The sequence below is a fragment of the Neurospora tetraspora genome, assembly GCF_033439725.1.
Source record: "Neurospora tetraspora strain CBS 560.94 chromosome Unknown B0H65scaffold_8, whole genome shotgun sequence".
In the NCBI taxonomy this organism is placed as follows: domain Eukaryota; kingdom Fungi; phylum Ascomycota; class Sordariomycetes; order Sordariales; family Sordariaceae; genus Neurospora; species Neurospora tetraspora.
The window spans coordinates 2,374,047-2,393,564 of NW_026944390.1; the positions used below are offsets into that span (position 1 = coordinate 2,374,047).

At 49.6% G+C, this 19,518-nt stretch overlaps 4 protein-coding genes and 2 non-coding genes across 6 annotated transcripts; 3 read left to right on the plus strand and 3 right to left on the minus strand.

Moving 5' to 3' along the window:
• The first annotated feature begins 2,383 nt into the window (after nt 1-2,383).
• B0H65DRAFT_323437 (DNA-binding protein cre-1) lies at nt 2,384-4,009 on the plus strand. The gene has a single exon (XM_062823441.1). The coding sequence runs from the start codon at nt 2,619-2,621 to the stop codon at nt 3,891-3,893; it is 1,275 nt and encodes a 424-aa protein (XP_062677899.1). The 5' UTR covers nt 2,384-2,618; the 3' UTR covers nt 3,894-4,009.
• An 8,967-nt stretch (nt 4,010-12,976) lies between these two features.
• Nucleotides 12,977-13,643, plus strand: B0H65DRAFT_434461 (uncharacterized protein; the record flags this gene model as incomplete). The annotated part of the gene is made up of 2 exons (XM_062825130.1): nt 12,977-13,113; nt 13,226-13,643. 2 exons carry the CDS (start codon nt 12,977-12,979, stop codon nt 13,641-13,643), a joined length of 555 nt encoding a protein of 184 aa, XP_062677900.1.
• A 669-nt stretch (nt 13,644-14,312) lies between these two features.
• On the minus strand, nt 14,313-14,397 carry B0H65DRAFT_t438. Its single transcript has one exon. It is a non-coding gene; the product is annotated as a tRNA-Ala (tRNA).
• Nucleotides 14,398-14,426: 29 nt separating this feature from the next.
• Nucleotides 14,427-14,511, minus strand: B0H65DRAFT_t437. The gene has a single exon. It is a non-coding gene; the product is annotated as a tRNA-Ala (tRNA).
• A 1,441-nt stretch (nt 14,512-15,952) lies between these two features.
• B0H65DRAFT_446307 (Bromodomain-containing protein) lies at nt 15,953-17,654 on the plus strand (the record flags this gene model as incomplete). Its single annotated transcript, XM_062825791.1, has 4 exons — nt 15,953-16,001; nt 16,137-16,350; nt 16,411-17,264; nt 17,338-17,654. 4 exons carry the CDS (start codon nt 15,953-15,955, stop codon nt 17,652-17,654), a joined length of 1,434 nt encoding a protein of 477 aa, XP_062677901.1.
• A 587-nt stretch (nt 17,655-18,241) lies between these two features.
• B0H65DRAFT_323540 (import inner membrane translocase subunit tim-21, mitochondrial) lies at nt 18,242-19,513 on the minus strand. Its single transcript, XM_062823442.1, has 3 exons — nt 19,115-19,513; nt 18,805-19,050; nt 18,242-18,724 (listed from the first exon to the last, which is right to left on the minus strand). Exons 1-3 carry the CDS (start codon nt 19,400-19,402, stop codon nt 18,524-18,526), a joined length of 735 nt encoding a protein of 244 aa, XP_062677902.1. The 5' UTR covers nt 19,403-19,513; the 3' UTR covers nt 18,242-18,523.
• Between the last annotated feature and the right edge of the window lie 5 nt (nt 19,514-19,518).

A 19,518-nucleotide genomic window follows, 5' to 3' on the forward strand; every position in this document is an offset into this window, starting at 1 on the left:
TATACTTTCCAATCTTCGAAATCTAATACTTCAAATAATAGCGATTATAGCTGATTAATATCTAAATAAATATAAATATCAAATATAATACAGATTTATTAGGGATATATCGTAAATAAATATCTACCTTCAATATATACCAAACGAACTTATACAACGCTTTCGTTTCTTTATAACTATATATCTCCCAACGCTTCCTAATCGCCTATACCCAATTATTTATTGAAATAATATTAATCGAAAATAATTATCTTAAATTAAATTAAAATAATACAGAAAATAATTTAGGCATAATAAATCACGGATATATTGGGATAAGTTCATACTTAATAATTCGCCTAATTAATAGGACTTCATTTTATTAAAAGCGAATTTTAAATAAAAAATTTATAACTTCCTTATCGATTATAGGGGTAGAGCCTTATTAGTAAATTTATAAAATTCGCAGGTCTAAATATTTATAACATCTAATACTACTATATTTGAATGTAAAATAATAGCATATAGCGTTATTCAAATAATTTAACGAAGTATTCTTAATAGGCATTTTCCGTTAGATATAATATTAAATCTATACTATTGTAAATTAATTATTAGAATTATCTATACAAATATTTATTTAAAAATAACCTTTTTATATACTTCCTACTACAATGCTTGAACTTATGCTTCATTTAAATCTTTAATATATATAACGTAGGCTACGCTATTAATAGAAGATTCTGGGTATTTAAAAATAGCTATAATATAATATGTTATTTAAATAAAATTAGAATATTAACTAATATTATCGGATAAAATAAATATTAGGCCCATAGGTTCGACCTTTAAATAATTAATATATTATATTATTAATTTATAGGAAATATAATTACGATCGTGTAGTATTATATTCGTCCACTTATTAGGAAGTCAGTTAGCATCGATATATTAAAAAGGATTATATCCTTCAACTCCTCTAACTTATTAAATTCGGCCGCTATACTATCTACTTATTCCAAGTCAAATGTCGTTAATAATTTAGTAAAAACTATATTATTCCATTTAATTAAGCCGAACCTAGTAATAATAACTAAGGTATCGGCGTTAGTAATATTATTATTAGCCATTTTACGAAGATAATTTAAGGATATATTAAAAATAATTTACGAACTATTCGTATACAACGAAGAGATATCGGTCGTAGTCAGTTTATAATCGTATTTAGATATGCAATTATTAGTATTTAAAAGGAATATTGAAAAACGCGAATCATATTATTTCTCTATAGGGAACTTTGAGCAAGCGATTAATTATTTTTCTACAGGGAAAGAAAATATTAAGGGAGCGAGAGTTGGATAAAAGATTTTTCATAGTATAGGGTCGTCTTGGCGTATCCACTTAGGTTAGGAAATTTTAATAATAGGGTCGGGTCATGTAAGTACTCACCTACGTACCCCAGCGCTACCCTGCCGCGCCTTCCTAAACACCCGACACCGGCCAAATTTGCAACAGCCCCCCCCCGTGGAGGTCTGGAGGGGCGGGCTGCAGGAAAGGCGAGCAAGGTTACAAGGTGATAAAGTTACTCCAGCGTGGCACTCAATGCTGCGTATCGTATTGTACACGTACGATTGCATATGTATAAGCCTTCTCCATTGCATTCTCCAAGCAGACTCGACGTAGGAACACATGTCGAAGAAGCGTGATCTAGATGTGCTGAACTTATGTTTAATATCTGGGAGTGTATGAGGTTCGCGTTGGGTTGTGCATTACCCGAAGCGGCTAGCAGCGAGCAGTGTTGGTGGAGAGGGTTGTCAGTTACGTATTTACAATCTTTCGTGTCTCTGAAATATTACCCCGTACGGGTACGATTACAACAGCTCAGATCCCCCTCCACTGTGGCACCTACACCTTCCAGGTTCCCCTTCTTCCCCCTGGCATCCCTCCAGCCCAGTCGCCAGTCCTCTGGCCTGTTTCTGCCCGCGAAGCGAATCTGTGCCCGTCCTCAAGGTGCCCGTTCCTGCCTCGCTGAGTCGTTGCTACGCCCACCCGCCCACTCCACACCCTCACTGGCCTGTCCTGTCCACTGGCCGTCCCACTGCCCTGTCCCACTGTCCACACATGCCCGCCTGTTGCCCCAGTCCGGCTGTCAGACCGCCCATCCCCCATTTAAACCAGTGCGGCTCCCCCAAATAATCTCTTCCCGCCGTTTTTCGTCACTACTTCCCCATACCACTCAACGTTCCCCAACAATCACCCACATCGCATCCAACCCGCGCCTGCACCACAGACAGCACTTGACCTCATCAAGGAAGACAACACAACACGACATACGAACCAACAAAGCACCTGCTCCGATCTCCACAACAACACACCGATCTGCGATCCCTTGACAACACCATCGTCAAAAATTTTACTTCCGGATTTCGGAGTCTTCGGCGCAGCAAACAACAACCTAGCGAAAACGAGCGAGGAGGAAAAAGAGGGATTTCTGTCAAGAACCTTTGGCGAACTTTTCCCTCACCTCTACTCCTGCAGCTGCACGCAAGCGAGCGCAATAGCTCAATCGGAAAATCACAAAACACCACATCTCCAGGACGTTAATTGGGACAACTAGGTCCCAAGAGGAGGCGGATCACATGCAACGCGTACAGTCAGCAGTAGATTTTTCCAATCTTCTGAATCCATCGGAATCAACGGCAGAGAAGAGAGATCACAGCGGCTCCCCAAGACAACAAGCCGCACAACCACAACAACCACAGCCCGAAGCAGACATGGCGACAGTCGGTTTGTTGCGCCCCAACGGGCCCCTGCCTGGTGCCCAACCCACTGAGCCCGCCAACGAGCTCCCACGGCCTTACAAGTGCCCCCTGTGCGACAAGGCTTTCCACCGCCTGGAGCATCAGACAAGACACATTCGCACACACACAGGAGAGAAGCCGCACGCGTGCCAGTTCCCGGGGTGTAGCAAGAAGTTCTCGCGTTCGGACGAGCTGACTCGGCACTCGAGGATACACAGCAATCCTAACTCGCGGAGGGGAAACAAGGGCCAGCAGCAGCAGCAGCATCCCCTTGTTCACAGTCACGGGTTGCAGCCCGACATGATGCCTCCTCCCGGCCCCAAGGCTATCCGCTCTGCTCCCCCTTCCTCCATGTCCTCTCCCAACGTGTCACCCCCTCACCACTCTTACAGCCCTTACAACTTTGCTCCCTCGGGTCTCAACCCCTATAGCCATTCCCGTAGCTCCGCCGGCAGCCAAAGTGGCCCTGATATCTCGCTCCTCGCGAGGGCCGCCGGACAAGTTGAGCGGGACGGCGCCGGTCATCATCAATTTCAGCCACGATTCCAGTTCTACGGAAACACTCTGCATGCCGCTGCGGCTTCCAGGAATCAGCTCCCTGGGCTCCAGGCTTATCACATGTCCAGGTCGCACTCCCACGAGGATCACGACGACCACTATGGCCAGTCCTACAGGCATGCCAAGAGGTCGAGACCCAACTCGCCCAACTCGACAGCACCTTCTTCCCCAACATTCTCTCACGATTCGCTATCGCCCACTCCCGATCACACACCACTCGCTACTCCTGCTCACTCGCCTCGTCTGCGCCCTCATCCTGGCCTTGAGCTACCCCCTTTCAGGAATCTCTCCCTGGGCCAGCAGCACACGACGCCAGCGCTGGCTCCTCTCGAGCCCGCTCTTGATGGGCAGTTCTCGCTTACTCAGACTCCTCCCGCTGCGTCCAGGAGCAGTGGCATGTCCTTGACCGACATCATCAGCCGACCTGATGGCACTCAAAGGAAACTTCCTGTGCCGAAAGTTGCCGTCCAGGATTTGCTTGGGCCAGCCGATGGGTTTATCAGGAGCTCTTCTTCTACCAGCCTCTCTGGAGCGGAGATGATGGACAGGTTATAAAGCAACATCAGCGAACAACCTTGGCTTCTGGAACTTGTTCGATAACGACGAATGACAACAACTAGCGGGAACTAGCGGGACGATATAGAAGGATACAAAGTTTGGCGTTCAATGGGTCGATTCCTCTCATCATATTTTGGGTTGCCACTGGTTCTTGGCTAGGAGCTGGCGGTGGAGTATGGCTTGCATAGAGAGCCTTTGATCATTTGGTTGGGCTCTTGCTAGCGGGCGAATGGCATTGGAAACCGGACAGTCGGCACAGCGAAATCTTTTTTTTAATTGGTTATGGACTACTGGGAACATTATAGAATTGGGGAGGCATACATCTGCTTTTGGAATCAGGAAATATTTCCTTTCTACATCTGTGTTTCATCATATTGATTGGCGTGTTTTTCTTGCGACCGAATAGATTTGGCTTCATCATACCATCTCCCATCTCTCCTCTGGTCATGGCAGACAGGCAGGCAGGAATTCAAAACGAGAGAGACTCTCTTCTTCATTTTGTCATCAAAACGGTTCAAGATTTGGGGACATGAACGTGGTCGGAGTGTAATCTTTAGTGCGTCTGGTAAACAACAGGGTGATCAAAGCAAACAAGCAATACACTAGCTTACTTTAGGGTATTGCACCCGCGTTTACTCGAACAACAGTCCTTTTTCCACTTGCTCACATGGGTGATGTTTGATCTTGTTTTGATAAATGCCCCTTTCGCCTTCGAAGCGGTGTGTATCATATCACTACCGATTGATGATTATCATCACAGTAATCTTTCCTCCTATTCTATATTGGTGCAAGGTAAACTATCATGCCATTGAAAATCAGTCTGTGTGCGCGAGTGTGTCTCCCGAACTGTGTCTCAATTCCATCAACCGTGTGACACAGACACACCCACTCCAGTCCGGGGTTACGAAAAAGTCGGGGCGGGCTGGCGGGCAGCAACGAATTCAGCTTTTCCCTTCCCCTCCCCATCCCCTCCTCCCCATCCGAAACGTTACTCTTTTTTTACTTTACCCCGTACTTTCTACCCCAACTTTTTTAGCTTTTTAGCTGATCAACACCACACACCATCCCGCACACCACTAGTGGCATTCAAAGACTCATCTGACACCCAACAGCCCGGCATGAATGAGGAACCATGGAGGCCATGGGACCAATGACTGATGCCTCCCCCCCACGCTAAGTACAGTCTTGTGAGTATGCCGTACCCAGATTTGACCTTTTGGCTTGGAAGGCTGGTGTGGTGCAGTAACTCTGGCAGGTCTGTACAGTATAGAGAGGGAGTCAGATAACGTTGGCGGCACATCACTTCTTTCTTTTTCTTGATTTTCCGATCCGTTTTAGGTTGTCGTTAACGGGCATCATCAGACAGACAGAACATCAGGTATTAGTTGTGTTTCGGTAGCCGCTGGCTGGCTCATCCATCTCGAGTGCGTGGGTGTGTGTGTGTGTGTGTGCGATCAGTGAGTGAGTGAGTGAGTGATCAGCCGGAGGATGGTTCCGACCCGATACACCCCATACGTTCATCTACGTATATGATACGAGTGACCGACCCAAGTATGTAAGGACGGAGACCCGAGTGACCCGAGTAGCCCGGGTGACCCGACCGGCGGCGTCTTCAGCTGCGCGCGGGTTTTTTATCGATAGTTCAATCTTGGCAAGTCCTCGGGATGGCCTGGGCGCGGGTGCCAAACAGGTATATAGCCCAGGGTGGGAAAGTGTACCCGAGAGGAGGGTGAGGTTTGCTAATACATGGATACTGCGCAATCGATGGCTTCTTCGATGGAATGTACGCTAGGCTCTTCAATGACTGACTCCGAGTAGGAGTAGGTACACAAGAAACTGAGCTAAGGTAAGGCGGTTTGCCCCTCCGACACTTTGACAGTTTCGGTTTAGCGAATTAGGTGAGCACTGCGTAATGTGAGCTTGGCTTTCGCTTAGTCTTGCTGTTTGAGCGGGTTAGTTAGCGAGGCATTACGTTGCAACTTTCAAGCGAAGTCTTCTGGGTTACCCCAAATTATTTTTTTTACTTAAGGTAATGCCGTTACAGTGAAACTGTGGAAGAAAAAAAGAACTGAAGGGACTAACTTAACTTAGTAAGTAGGATTTTAAGAGAAGGTTTATTTCTGAAATCACACACCAAACGCAAGCACTGCGCACCGAACCTCCGCGCCTCTTGGAGCTGACGACGACGAGGCCGGAAACGATGCCAATGACCCCGGCAGACCGAAAACCAAGGAAATTCGTGCCCTGCTTTGATCGGTTATCCCCGTGGGGATCTGTGAGATGTGGCCCAGCGCATGGGAGGGCGAGGCGCAGCTTTCGCGGCAGTACGTAAAGCTGTGGTTCCCGTTTGTGGTTCGTAGTCCTTGGTTGTCCTTGGGGCCCCCTTGGCATGACAACCTCCAAGATGGAAAATGGTGACAATGCCGAGTAGTAATACGGGGGTCCCGAATGGGGACACCACCATCTCTGCCTTCAACACTTGCTGGGAGATGGTGTCCTCATTTTTGAAACAGGCACCCAGGCCGATTGCGGAGTGAATCTTCTCAACCTCACTGGCCTTATCTCGCAGTGACAACATCTCCTAGACGGCTGTGCAAAAAGGACCGGAGCAAACCGGAGGCCATTGTGTGTTACTCATAGGTTTGTAACAAGTAACAATGGATGATGTGTAATTGTGTATCATGTCAGCTTTCGTTGACATTCCGTTTCTCTTGTGTGGCTGGGCTGGATTGTTCTCTTTTCTTAGCCACTCATCCACTGAAACTGCCCTGAATGCCTACCCCTTATTTGATCAGCGATCGGGGGGTGTCTAATCCGAGTGTTTATCTGGTCTTGGCTCTTGAGATTGCGGGGTGAGAGAAAGTCCGGGGCACAGCCTGGGGTAGAATGGGTGATAAGCAATGAGATGGGACCTGGACAGCGCCGCTGCGCAAAGCGTAAATTGAGGGCAGTCGAAGAGAATTCGTTGGTTACCTTGGTTGGCCAGCGTTGAGCAGCTGTCTTGGTGATATCATATTGGAGACAGGAGGTTGATGTTGGGTGATTATCCTCTGGAGTTTGAGGAGAAACAGCTCGAAAAGGAACATTTACAAGGAAAAGTGTAAAGGAGGGCATTCGACGTTCGAAACAGTCAGGGGTTTGAAGGCCAATCTTATGCCATGTTTGTGCATCATCCCCTCTCTGTATTAGACTAGCTCTCGGCATGCGCCGCATCGCATCGCATCAGCAGATCTCGAAAATGGGACATACGATCCTCTCTGTGTGGGCTCACCGCAACTCGTCGGTTGGTGTTTTGGACTGTAACTGAGGCAGCCTGAAAAGTGCTGTTTGGGTAAATGGTTGGGTAAATGGTTGGGTAACGAGTTCTGAAGAGTAATCGGGCGAATGTAACGAATGGAATCGACGAGTGTCTGCCAAGGAATGGACTGAAATGATACGATGCATGCAGTGGCAGTGACGCCGGTGATGCAATCGATCTCCCCAGGGTCCACAGAGCATCCGGGCCAGATGAGGTCGATCACGAAGTGACGAGGGGAGAGAAGGTTTGAAAGATTCCTGTTTCAGAGTTACAGAAAGACCCGTCCCGTATCGGGCGTCCACGGGGTTTGACAAAGGTCAACCAGGGCATGTGAACATTTACTTGCTCAACAGAGAAGTAATCAACGCTCTCGATGCTCAACCATGGTAGCCCGTAATATTCAGAGAAATTAAAAGTTATTTCGGGATGATTGTTACGATACAGTGAGTCTGAGATTGAGTCCATCGATGATGAGATTGTTCCCGCTCCTGCCTGTTGTGAGTTGTGACAGCGATGCCCCACTGCGGAGACAAGAGACCAACCCCCACGCCCCACGGGGTATCTGAGTTTAGCGCAAATTCTAGACTGGGGAAGGTGTAACCCCACAATCAACCACATCTCCCCCTTCTGTTTTTACACACGACGCCTCTTGCCCTTGGGGCCAAAATGCTGTCAAAGCACCACCATGGAAGGAGCAGTCTGCGCCGCAAAATGAATTAAGGGGCAGTGAGGCGAATCTCAACAGCGGACTGGACTGCACTGGACTGGAGCGAACGGACGTTGGACCACGGATGCGCACCCGTCTTTCCACCCCATCACAGTTTCCAGTTCAGTTCGATATCAACCGACGGAGCGTCTACTAGACAGGAAGGTATCTCTCCCAAGGAAGTTCCTCTGTTGCCTCTTTGCTTGGGTGTCACGGTTGCAACCCTTTCACGTTGTCTTTGCGTTGCTTGGCTTCCATTCCAAGTCTCCAGCAGTTCGGTCAGTGCCTCTTCCAATACCACAACAAGGCGGAAAGACGTAAGAGGTAGTCCGGGATCTGAAGCTCTCTACAATAACATTCCTCCCTTGCTAACACAAAATCCAACAGTTACCGGATCAGCCACGCGTCACTGGAACTCGCGCCCAAATTGCTGAACGACCAAAGATAACCTCAATATAACGTTGTCAGCAAGATAATACAGTCAATTATATCTCGTGCTTCCTGAGTCGCCGGACGTGTTGTTCCTGCTTCCCCGGTGTGGTCTTGCGGCGCCCGTGGACCCTGGGCTATCGACTGGTCTCGACGTTTCCATATAGAGAGGGTGATCAGCCACCCTCATCCGCCGTCACCAACATGCCGCCAATTCATCTTGGTTAAAAGCCCCGGAAAAGGGATCGATATGAAGAGGCTTGCATTTACTATGGGGAAACGCCACTTTCAGGAACGGCACTGAACGACCAACAGACACCTCAAACCATACGAACAATCAAGCGATCCACGGGTGCCTGAGTTGGGGGCCTCGCTTACTCTTCGGCTATGTTTCCCTGATTCACTCTACGCAACAAACACCTTGCTCGCTTAGGGAGAGTATCATCAATGCGCCTCCAGTGCCGAATCAGGCCTGCCCGGAATGTCCTGCACACCACCCATGATACTACTTTGCTATCGATCGATTCCTGGGTCGCAAACTAGGAGGATAGAAGGAGATGCCATGTTCCCTTCTGGCCTCCACCGCGCAAGTCTTCAAAGCTGGGCACCAGACAGTTGATCAGTTGGGCAGCGAGTGGCTCTGTGCCAACGTGGACAGGTTATCTTTCGACTATACCTCAACCTCTACAAAAGGGCTTCTGTGAGACGGGTGGGAAAACGAAAAGACCTTGTCTTACAGCGTTATCGTGGCTTATCGCTATCATCGGGTGCAGACGCAATGTCACATCCGATCCTCCCAAAATCCTGTCTTCGATCGGGCCATCATCCGATCAACGAATGGGCTCTGGACGGGTGACGCCGCGTCCTGGCACAGACATAGAGGGATTGTTCCTACGATAACGTGCCCCGATCTAGAGGTACCCAGACAGCTTCCAAGAGGCTATCTGCTGTCCATTACGTCCCTGATCGTCCGGGGGTACGGGTAAATCTTACCAGTGTGAACGGCCAGACAAGGCACAAGTGGCCGACCCTTAGATTATCTTGTTTGCACCCCTTGTTTCCCCCTATCGTTCCTCTTTTAGATGCTTCCTTTCACCCTGCTTCCCCCCTTTTCTTATCGGCAGTGACGTCAAGGCACAGCTGTCTGCTCAAACTCCAAACACGATGGGATAGCTGTTGAGACTCAATCTATATCAGTGGTTCTTTATTGCCGTGATATTGTACGTCCACGGTCCGGGACAAGGCTATATCAACTATAGCAAGCTGGGTGTCTCGGCTTTCCGTGCCAAGGTCTTCAATCACCAACCATTGCTAATCATTTTATTCTATTATCACGAAACAACCAAATTCGTCGAGCTGCGTCCAGAAACTGGGAGTCAAAGCGCGGTTGATATGTCATGACACACTGAGGAGGATAAAACCAGGGACAGGAGAAACACCAATGTCAAAGCTCCTCTACACAACACGTTTCCTCCCACCCCTTCCCCGCCATCGGTTATAGGCGAGGCGTAGCTCGCGCCCGTTTAGGATTATCCGCGCACACTGAGGACCACTCGGTTAGCGGCTCTTTCTTCGGCGGGTCAACCCGCTCCTCCTCGGTTCCTTGTCCTTGTCCGTCCGTCCTCTGCAACCCACATGGTTGTATCGCCGAGTTTGCCTCGCACGTGTCAGATTGGCACCACTACACCAAACTGGCAAAACTGGAGCTCCGAACTTGTCGGAGTAGTGGCTCAATCAGCCAACCTATAATCTGACACACCCCCCCAGCTAAACAACATTTGTGCTGGAAGCTGGCAATGACAACCCCTCGGGGACCCTATTGGGGTTTCTTTACGTGGATAGGCATGTCCATTTGAGTGGGAGTTTCGGTCGAAAAACTCGCGCCCTCAACGCGATTCGAACCTGGCACCCCCTGAGCACGAATCAGACTGTTAATTGTCAGATTGGCATACCCTATACTAAACCCTTGCTTTCAGTGAAGCGTGTGGGGAAGTCTAGAACCATGGTTCTCGTCAAGGAGAGAAGCGTCCGTAGCATGGAACTTCGGCCCGAGTGGCAGTCGGCCCTGTTCATGTACTAGACCCTCTCCGCTAGTACCTAGTTGGCAGCTATTGCCACTAGCGCCTGCTCGGATAACGGCTGTGATCTGCCGTCTAAACGCAAGCGCGCTTGTCACTTTGCAACGTCGGGGAAATGTTTCTGGCCTGGCTGGCCTCATCCATACCTTGGCAATATGGCCAGAGGACAGTTCGTCGTTGTATTCAACTGCATTGACGTTGCAAATATGTACCGGATCATGCAGTTATCCTCATGTATGGCACAATCTCCGGGTTCAAACATGCCAGTTACCTAAAAGCTACAACCCTTGAAGCATACTAGCTTCGAGTGAGGGGAGCGATACGTACTATGGCATACTGTCTAGTACACAAGTGAGGCGGGTTTAAACACATTGTGATATTGGCGCTCACAGTCTCCCCTGCTACTCCACCTCGGAATGATCAGATCTTTCTGAACTTGGGAGCCCCTACCATACTTTGGGAGATTACTTGTTGGTGAGGGCCTTCCTCAGTCGGGTGGCTTTCAAGGCCCTGTCTCATCGGGATTGACTGCGATATCAGGTCCATTCTGTTCGGTATACAATATCGACACTACATATCCTCTCGGAGAAGTCGTCAATCCCACCCTACAACCTTAGTTGCATGGAGAAGAGGCAGATTTCCCCGCCGATTCTGCAGCTCGCCTTATCTGGAATGAATATCCTTGGTTGCGCCGGTATTTCTACGGCAAAGCCGCCGAGCAGCCTCATCGAACCAATCCTGTCTACGATCACTAACCTTGTCACTCAAATGCTGCACCGGGGAAAGTCTTAGAAGAAACGCGGAAACTTACAGATGCCTACCGGAAGTACAGTTTCAAGTGAGGGTTTGGATCTATGTATCGGTACTTTCTCCTTTACGTGAGTATGAACTGGCGTTTCACGTTGATACGAATAGTATTTCCATGGATTTATTATCCTTCACGAAATATTCATAAAGCCACGGTCGTCATTCGTGTCGTCTTCATTTGTATGCTCATTCATTCTTATGTTACTACTTCTTTTTTTTTTCGGTCAATTTCGATGGTGGGTGTTTCCACCAATGCAAATTTCCATATAATCTACTTTTTTGCCTGACTCAAGCACATACGACCATACCCACTGGAAAACTCGGGATCCCGTCCGCTCTCCCATAGATAAGCTCGTGAGGGCCAGACTAGTAGTTGGGTCGGTGACGACCAGCGAATCCCTGGTGTTGTATGTTTTTTTCGCTTCCCTTTTTTCTTTGCATCTTTTTGCTTCCGTTTTGCTTGTCCTTCTTGTTCTTCTTTTATTATTCCGGAGCAAAGTAGCCGGCGGCGGTGATGCGGAGGCTGCAAGAAAGAAGTGGCATTGTAAGATTTGACGTTGGCAAACCCTATGTCTCTTTTTGTTCATACAATGAATTTGATTGAAACAACGACTTGAAAAGGAGCCTGTCTGTTCCGTTGCCAATGATGACTTCTTCATTCAGTTCTCCGCCTATACCCAGGGCAGGTCCAGTTGTCGCAGGAGGAAGGTGCACCCCGTCCAGAGTTTCAATCTTCAGAGTGGCCTGGCACGCAGTTTCTCCCTTTTCTCAAGTATGCCACAATCTATCTTTTCACTCTGGTCATAACTGAAGCATCGTCTTTCAGACTCTCGGGTGCGGTCTGGTCCCAGAAATTTCGGTCATTTGCACAGCCGTCCACTAATTACCATTGCCGTTCGCTCATACATGGATTCTTGGCATTTAGCCTTACAGCCTTATTACATAGTTCATTATTCTAAGTGGTCGAGAGCTCTCTTACAATCCTACCTGCCTTTTGGGATCTCAGTGCACTCGCTGCTTGACGCTATTGCTATCCTACAGCGGGTGGTTGGCGCTAAAAGCCTGTAAGAGTAACGTATCTTCTGAATGAAAGCCCTTGCGTATAGTTGTAAAATATCGTCGAAGTTGACATCAAGAAGAATTTTGGCCCCCAAAAAGCTCTTTTGCGTGGGATCCGGATAGTACGGCAGATGCTTCGATGCTTCGATGCAACTCAATCACAGCCTCGAAAAGCTTGTCAAAGCTTGTCTACCTTAAATTGAGAGCTAGAGCTCTTCATTCATGGAAAGATTCTGCCATTGGCAACTAGCGTACTGCAGTTGGCGATGGAGACACCATGGACAGTGACACAGCACAAATATATTTATTGGATGGGCACTGCACGGAAGTCTGGAAGCGGAGCTGAGAACTGTCAAGCGAGGCAGGGTGAGTAGGGAACTGATGATGCGGATGTTGCCAGGTCCGAGTATGCCTGCAGCTTGAAGCTAACGACCCGAGTCGAGAGCATGAAGATCGTGAACGAGGTTGGAGAGTTGGGTATAAAGGCCGGCGATGTCCTGACTTTGTCACCAGAATATGTCAGCAGCAGCAGCAACAGGAACAAGAATAATCACCAAGACCATCCCTCGTCTTTTGCTTTATTTCCCCAACCTTCTCGAATCGGTACGATCAACCAAGCCCTTTCAATGGGAGTCGTAGCTCGTGAAACTGGAAGTGGAAGCTAACAAAAGAGCAGAACACTTGTTCACGAACCACCATCAACATGCTCTCCAAGAAGTATCTCACCTTCGGCGCCTTCCTGGCTGCCATTGTCTCGGCTTCGCCGCTCTCCGCTCCAGCTCCCGAGGAAGGCCTCATTGTCATCCAGCAAACTGAATTTGCCAACGGTACTCTCACCTGGTAAGTCGTCTCCCGTCTGCCGCCCCGTTGTCTCACCGCCGTCAAGCCTTGAATCATCCTACCCATCCACCTCTACGAGATGAACTTCACTAACCTCCCCCTACATAACCAGGTACGGCGAAGACCCAGCCTTCACCAAGCGATCAGTCGATGCCGATGTCCCGTCCAGCAAGCCGCTTCACAAGCGCTGCGGCAGCGCCCTTCCCCAATGCAGCAACATCCACCAATCCTTCACCTCCGTCTGCAGGACGCTGATCGACAACCTGCCCGACACCCAGATTCCCGAAAGCCCGCGGTCGACCTGCTACAACGTCGCCGGCGTCACGTGCTGCATCAGCTGGGGCAAAGTTATCGACAACGCGCGCTCCCCGGCGCTGCGGTACGCCGCGAACAAGGTTATGGATGCGTGTGTCGCGACAAATTCGAAGGGGGAGGTGTTGGTGTCGGGCCAGACGCGCGATACCTTGGTTGGAGGTACCTGTCTTAATCAGTGCTTGAGCAACAGGGCTACCAACTGTGATAGTAGCTAAGTGGGTGATTGCCAACTTGGGGATCATCTGAGCGTTGTGGAGGTTTGGATACGGAGCAAATGTCTTCTTGCCTGCTGGGTGTATCGGAATGGCTGGTTAGGAAGTCACCTGAACCTGTTGAAGCTTTGGGTTAGCGATTGAGGAAGTAGCAATACGGATGGAGAAGTAGGATATGTTGTCCATCAAGTTCCGGTATGGTTTTGTGACAATGTGTACCTCGCGCATGTTCTTTTAGCTCGTCTGCAATTAACACTGTATGTTTCACCTGTGAAAGGAGAGGGTGAGTGAGCCCATAGATCGAGGACAGAGCGACATGCTTGAAAAGATTTGAGGTCCCGACTTCGAGCGGCTATACTTGCGAATGTCAAACTTATTTGAACCGGCTCGTTGACATTTTCCAGAACCCTAGACACTAGCCCAACGTTCGTTGTGTCAAGGAACATGAAAAAGTTCATGTCTTACAAATGCCGATTCGAAAACAGGCGAACTGATAGTGTGTTAAAGCAAATTCTCAAAAAAGGATTCGGACCATTCTTCCTCACAAACCATGGGAAAATAACAAACTGTCACTCCGGGAGTAAGAAGATCACCGCGCACCGAGAAGAGCAAAAAATCAGGCGATCCAAACATGATCAAAAAGATAACCTCAAATCATCTCATCGCCGATTTTGGACGAGCTGGGAATCGAACCCAGGACCTTTCGCATACAGATGAGTATGCTAAGCGAACGCTCTACCAACTGAGCCACACGCCCGGAAAGTGGAGATGAAGATGATCGAGAAGTGGACGAGCTGGGAATCGAACCCAGGACCTTTCGCATGCTCGGAAACATGCTAAGCGAACGCTCTACCAACTGAGCCACACGCCCTTGATCTTGTTGTTGAATGGTCGTCCCGGAGATTGGCTTTTCAACCACAGCGTTTGGATCGTCAGATGTCCAGCGGAAGTGGTGATGTCGAAGTCTGAACGGCTATGCGGGTGAGGTCGACGTGCAGCATCGTGGCCGACATTTTGCGCGGGTTACTGCCGATGTAACAGCTTTCGAGGAGGGTCGAAAGATATAGCGAATGAAATAGATAATCGGTCGCGGTGAAGTTCACGGAATGGTGTGTTGAGCGTGCCAAGTCCTGATGCAGTTCGCGCGGTGATGGCGTAGATGGTCGATGACGCATCACTCGGCGAAACGAGAAAGGGGGAAAGTGTGAATAATGACATGCGGACCGAAATAATGTTGAAATGCGTTACTGCTATCTCGAGCCAAATGCAGTGTTTGAGATCATGGTGGAACAGACATCCATCAGTGGTTGTCTTGAGGTTGAGAGACGAAGTCCCCCGATTGAGGGGTGCCTGTCACCTCACAAAGCGACGAGTGTTCTGCGATATTGACAAGTCAGCCTGAATGCTCAAAACAACTGATGTTTACTAGTTTATGATGAAGAGGCCCTGAGATGCCGAAAGAAGAGCGGCGGAATAGATTGGGAGCCGGTGTTGTTGGAGGGAGTGTCGGTGGGAGAACCGGAGAAAGGAGCACTGCGGGGCGGGACACTGTTGCCTGTGCTGCGTCATTGCACAAGCGTGGGCTTGTTTGGCCAGCATGCCCGAGTAATTTGCAGGATTGAAGGATGAAAGTGAAGAGGAAATAATGAGAAGATGGTCATTCGTGTATTAGCCACTTGAACCTGAGCAGCAAACAAACGGAATGAAAGTGGAAGAAAAAGAGGTGAAGAAGCCCAGGTGAAGTTGGGGTGAATGGGCGATACAGCCGGCGGGTGAAGTGACGGAATCGGTCGAGGTTCGAAGGGGTCGCCCAATTGGAAGCGGTTGGCAGGACATTGTGGTCTGTGCACCACAAGATCATGAGGGAAGGGAGCACGGAAAGCACTGACCATACTCTGGGTGGGGCCAAAACAGGAGACACGATTGGCCAATGTGGCCTACAACACTTTGAGCCTTCACTTCTGCGGGAGCTCAAGGTTCAAGCTCAGGTCCGCGCTCTTACATTCACTTGAGTTGATGCTCCGAATTTCGATTTTCGACTTTTTAAACTCCGTTCAACCCTTTCCCCTTCTTCCATCAACCAAATTCATCACCATCATTACAACACGAACTCGGGACACCAAGCATCACCACGCAGATGCCCCGGGCTCATTCAAACCCAATCCACGCACCCTACCCTTCTATCATTTGAGAGGGACCTCGCCCTTGCTTAGGCCTGGTCTCAATCTTTCACCGTCCGACTTGCGGACACTTCCTGTCCCCGAGTTAAATCAAGACCTACAACTCCCTCTCTTCAGGGGAATTCGACAGACATGAGTGCCTCACCTACTGCCTGTCAAGATCTTGCCAGATCTGTTCTTGGTAAGTCTTTTCCCACCTTCAAGCTCACTGCGTCGCCTTGCACCGGACGCGATGTTAGGTCTTTGTCTCATTTTTGGTCAATTCCAAAAGGCTGTTTTTGGTTATTCAGTTCCGAATGCTAACTTCTATGTCCAGAGAATATCTCAGGAATGAATGGCGCCCTCAATGATACATCCGACGATGTGAACGGCGTCGACAACGACGCGAAAATCAACGAGACACACGATGGCCACAATGATAAGGCCACTACTGAAACCGACAACAAGGCAGCTAGCATCGCCGAAGCTGTGAAACAAGAAGCATCCCGTTCGCCAGTCGAATCCGTTGACGAGCCTCCATTCTCATGGCTGTAAGTCGAGTTGAAGCAGACACAACGCAAAGCGGACACTAACACTTATCTTGGCTCCAGTCAATCACACGCTCTTTTCGTTATCATCATGGTCGGCCCCGAGGGCATGCCTTTCGGTATCCAAAAGGACTTTCTCTGTGCCAAGTCCTCCTACTACAGGCGCTATTTTAGAGAAAAGGCGGCAAACAACGAGTCGGTCGAGGACGTAGTCGAGCTCCGCGATACCTCGGTCGATGTCTTCGGTTACACCCAGCACTATCTCTTCACAGGCCAGGTTTACCCTGACACGCCTCCCGAATACGAGGTTCTTATCGGCGTTTGGAAGCTTGGACACAGCTTGGGCATCGACGGCCTCTGCGATGCCACGATCGATGCTATGATCGAATACCGCCGGCTCACAAACTCGATCCCCGCCACCGCTCTTCTAGTCCAGGTGTGGAACGACACCCCCGAGGGATCCTCCATCCGGAAGCTCTTGCTTTCCTGGGCTGCCGAATACATGCGGGCCTCTGAAGATCGTGCAGAGTTCGCCAAGGCGCTGCCCCAAGGAGTTCTGAGTGAGCTGGTAGTCGCTATGAGCTCGCTGGATGCAACTCCGGCCCCGGCAGCAACCCCCACCCCGCCTGTCTCTCAGGAAGTCGTTAACTCTGCCCATCAAGGCTGGCACGATGCCGTCGCCAATAGTGATGGCGAGCAGGTGCGTCCTGCTAAGAAGGCCAGGTACTCTGACGCTGGTACCAACGGTGCTAAGGCCACGCCTACCGGCCGCAAGGGACCCGGTCGGCCCAGCACTACTGGTCCAAAGGCCGGTTACAAGAGGAAGTACAATGTGGCTAATGGGGAGGTTGAGCTTACCACCTCGAAGAAGCTGGCGTTCTGCGACGACCTCCTGACTAGGATGCTCAGCGGCCCAGGTAATTGTCTCTCCTATGTCATTTCCCGCCTTTTTGGCAGCATGACCATTTACTGACCCTCATTCGCTCACAGGCTTCTGGACCCGCCTTGTTGGCCCCTTCCGCGATCCCGTTAACCCCGAATCCGACGGTGTGCCCGACTACTTCGATAAAGTGGCCAAGCCCATGGACCTGCAGACAATGAGAGCCAAGATGGACCGCAACGAGTACACCGACGAGAACGAGTTCCTCGCCGACATGAACCAGATTTTCAACAACTGCTACACGTACTGGGCCAAGAAGAGCCCCATGTGGCAGGCCTGCGAGAGGCTCCAGAAAACATTCGAGGAGAAGTACTCGCAAATGCCCAAGTGGATTGCCAAGATGGAGGGCCAAGAGGGATCTAACTAGTCTCTGCGAAGTTGTCCAAATGGGCTCCTTCACCAAAGCGCAAAACGGCCGAACTTATCATGGTTGCGGAGGAAGTTGTTGAGATAAAGCTGAGAGGAATCTTTCGGATCAATGGCGCGCACATGGGTACGACTGCCATCGTTCCCTCGGTCGGATCGATCCCGATCTAACCAAGATTTTGCCCACGGTAGCGACAAGAAACAAAGTCGAGAAAACCGTTTGACTGGGCGTAAGGGTTACTCATCAAAGAGGGGAAAAGGGCGAAAGGAAAAACGTGATGTTCACGAAGCGAAAAGGAAACGGTGATTGGTTTTCTGGTGTAGCATTATTGGTGTTTCCTTGGTCATCATTAACCCGCGGCGTTTGGGTTTGTTTATGACGGGCGGCGCTTAGGTCACTTTTTGTCCGGCAGCATGCCAGAGGGACGAGAAAGGAAGGATTATTGTATTTGAATATCACTATGATACTGGTCTTAGGATCGGTGGCTGGACTTGTCAAAGGAAGACTTGGAAGGCGGTGGAATAGTAAGGGTTAGGGTCATTGAGGAAGCTCTCTCATTTCAGGAGCAGAGCAAGGCAGGACAAGTAACTATTATAGTACAAGCGACTGCGGTCTCTTTATCCGTAGCAGCGAGGAGGACATATAATGAACAGTCCTCCGATTTACAAGTCTGTTCTCATATCCTTTTGCATTCATTGTGAGAAGCTCAACCTCCATGACGCATAATCCCAACGTCCTTAAAACGGCAAACGTTTTCAGTCAAAGCAACACAACTAATCCGCAAAACTAGAATCAACTGCATCGTAGTCCACCCTTGCAAGAATGACCCCAATCCTTATACAGTATTCATACAAGCGAACGGAAGCTTCTCAGTTCCACTTGACACCCAAGAACTTGAACTCCTTGTTCCCTCCCTTCTTAGCAGCCGCCATCTCCGCCTCCTTATTCTCCAAGTAGATCCTCTGATGCCCCCTCACATCCACGTAGAAAGTCTGGTATTCGTGCTCCCAGTGTCCCGGTTGCTTGGTCAGATGAAGTCTGACGACGCCGGAGCCTCTTGGTCCTTCGACCTGTTTTTCTCTCAGTTAGCATCATCATCACCACCACTTCTCAGCAAAGCAGGGAAAGAAGAAGAAGTAGTAAAACAAACATTAAAGTGCATCTTCAAATGCTCCACTCCCCTGCTGTCCTTCTCGACCGTTGCCGCGATCGGCCGCGCTCGGCGCCACTTGTTGTACGTCTCTTCGCCGTGAGCGGCAATTGCCTTCGGGTTGCCGGGCGAAAGAAGGGCGACGCAGCGAGGGTCGGCACGGATCCGGTCGACGGCCCGGTTGAAGTAGGCGGTTTTGGACTCGGGCGAGATCACGTCGGTGAAGAGGAGGTAGGCTATTCCTCCCTGTGGCAGAGTCAGTACTAAGCATTAAGGGAAGTGATGAAATGCATAAGGAGGGAAAGCGTACGGTCAAAACTACACCCAAAATCACCAAGCCAAAGTTGAACGTTTGTTGAACGGCGCGCCCGGCTTTTTCACCGGCCGAAAGCCGAGTCCAAGGGACATGGCCGTTATCGTTGAAAGGCGTCACGGATCTCCTCTTTGATGTTTCTTGAGTGGTCGCATATTGCCGGCGCGATGAGACGAGAATGGCGCTAGCTGTCGTCGGAGCTCTCGAAGCTGTAATGGTTGCTTGACGGACCGCAGCGGGGCTCAGAAGCCTCACGCCGGCCGAAGTAGTGAGCATTTTCATCATGGAGGCTCCAAGACAACACCCATATTTCGACGGCAATGTTTCAGCCGTTGCGATTGTATGAGAGCTTCAATGAGAGGTCCGAAGCTGTGATGAGCTGCGGTTGGATGAAGCTTTAG